This window comes from Pterocles gutturalis, unplaced genomic scaffold, assembly GCF_000699245.1.
Source record: "Pterocles gutturalis isolate BGI_N339 unplaced genomic scaffold, ASM69924v1 scaffold50055, whole genome shotgun sequence".
Taxonomy (NCBI): Eukaryota; Metazoa; Chordata; class Aves; order Pterocliformes; family Pteroclidae; genus Pterocles; species Pterocles gutturalis.
The window spans coordinates 4,670-6,681 of NW_010140103.1; the positions used below are offsets into that span (position 1 = coordinate 4,670).

At 35.4% G+C, this 2,012-nt stretch overlaps 1 protein-coding gene across 1 annotated transcript in view; it reads left to right on the top strand.

Annotated features, from left to right (window-relative positions):
* Nucleotides 1-2,012, top strand: part of TROVE2 (TROVE domain family, member 2) — a 6,531-nt gene that overhangs the window by 485 nt on the left and 4,034 nt on the right. The window contains 3 exon segments of the mRNA XM_010083531.1: nucleotides 1-88; nucleotides 626-846; nucleotides 1,080-1,226. The exon segment at nucleotides 1-88 is cut by the window's left edge and continues 11 nt beyond it. Coding sequence (XP_010081833.1) covers nucleotides 1-88; nucleotides 626-846; nucleotides 1,080-1,226 — 456 coding nt within the window.

Genomic DNA, 2,012 nt, shown 5'->3' on the forward strand with positions numbered 1-2,012 from the left:
GCTTTAGCAGTTACAAAATATAAACAAAGAAGTGGTTGGTCTCATAAAGATCTTCTGAGGTTGTCTCACCTAAAACCTGCCAGTGAAGGTAATAAATTTTTATTTATCTGAAAATACTGTGTTTTAAACCTTTCGTATTTACTGTGGAACTATTTTGGAAACCCAAGTACCATTGTAAACTGATGATTTCTTAGTGATGGTATCATGTAAATTGCACCTTAAAACCATGGGTGGTCATACCAGAAATTGACATGTTTATCTTCAAGGTAAACAGAGTTTGTTCCTTTTTTTTCTTCACTTAGATCAAGAGAAGATAAAATAACACAAGTCCCTCAATTTGTGCCTCTTTGCTTACAAATTATGAAATAACTGGTTTTTGGTTTTTGGTTTTTATTTATTTATTTATTTATTTGGGAAGATCTATTGGTTTCAAATATGTTAGGGTCCTTACTTCTAAGGAGAATAATGTAGTAATTAAAACTACTGCTTTGAGCTTTGTGTGGCTGACCTTTATTATAGCTGGTTGGCTGGTCTGCAGATGAAACCTACTAACTTGCTTGCTAGGATGATAAATGCCAGTATAAAGACAGTAATCCTGCTTGGAAAATATTTGTCTTTTCAATAGGAATTGCTGTAGTCACTAGATATATTACCAAAGGGTGGAAAGACGTCCAAGAGGCTTACAAAGACAAAGCAGTTTCTACTGAGACTGAAAAACTCTTAAAGTACCTGGAGGCTGTGGAGAAAGTAAAACGCACAAAAGATGAATTGGAAGTTACTCATTTAATAGAGGAGTATGGCCTAGTTAGAGAGCATCTCCTGACAAACCACCTGAAATCTAAAGAGGTAGGTCGATTTCACTGGCTTTGTATTCTCTTTAAAGTAACACTTTTCAGAGTCTTAAGTTCCATAAAAATACCCCTTATGCTGTTTTTCAAGTTATTTACCCAGGTATTTAAAAGAATGAAGATCTTTGTATAACTTGTACATTTATTTTAAAATACACTTATTCAATGTACAGGTGTCGGTTGTTGTAGTTTGGAAATCTCATCTTTTCCCTTCTCTTTCTTTGATCATAGGTTTGGAAGGCATTACTGAAGGAGATGCCTATTTCTGTATTGTTGAGAAATTTAGGAAGGTTGACAGCAAATTCAGTGCTTGAACCACGAGGTTCAGAAGTGGCAATAGTATGTGAAAGACTGAGAAATGAGAAACTGCTAAAAAAGGTAAGAACTTTTTCATAATCAGTGCCAGCCTTTGAAGAACTTTTTCATAATCAGTGCCAGCCTTTGTGGTTTTTAGCATCTCCCTAAACTGTATTTCTTCAGGCAGTCTCTTTAAAAAATAAAAGGAATGCTCTTTGTAGGAAATATGTAGTTTAGTCTTCTAAAAAAAACCTGCAGTGGAATACCTGCACCTTTATTTTAAAACTTGTATTTGTCATTTCTCATTTTATCCCTCCCCCTGTTTTTGAAACTTTTATACAAAGTAAGTATATTGACAGCTAGGATGGTTTTTGTTAATTGGAGCCATGGCACACTTTGCCTGTTGGGCTCATCCATTGCTTCTGAGTCTTGTGATTCAGAATCAGCAATACCAGCTTAAAAAGTGAGTGGAAGTCACTCGTGTAGGATCCTAGGAAGTGAATGGGGAAACTAGCATAGCATCTGAGAGGAAAAAGAAGACAAAACAAGGACGCTTACTCCTTTCAGATTGCTTTATTATCCATCGAAGAGGTAAGAAAATAAGAGAGAAAAGAAGGTTCCCCAATGGGACAACAACATTTTCAGGAATTTAATGGGAGATAGAGAAGGCAAGTGGCATTTTCTAATAGTTGTGTGAGTTGGGGAGATTAAAATCGGGACACTTAAATTCTTCAAGACCATAGTTGAATTGAGAAGAACAACACCCCTTGAGGAAAAAGATAACAAAATGTTGATAAATCAATAAAGCAAAGACGTAGTTTAGAATACTTGTCATGCAGCAGCCACTCATTTGTTTTATGTAGGGAA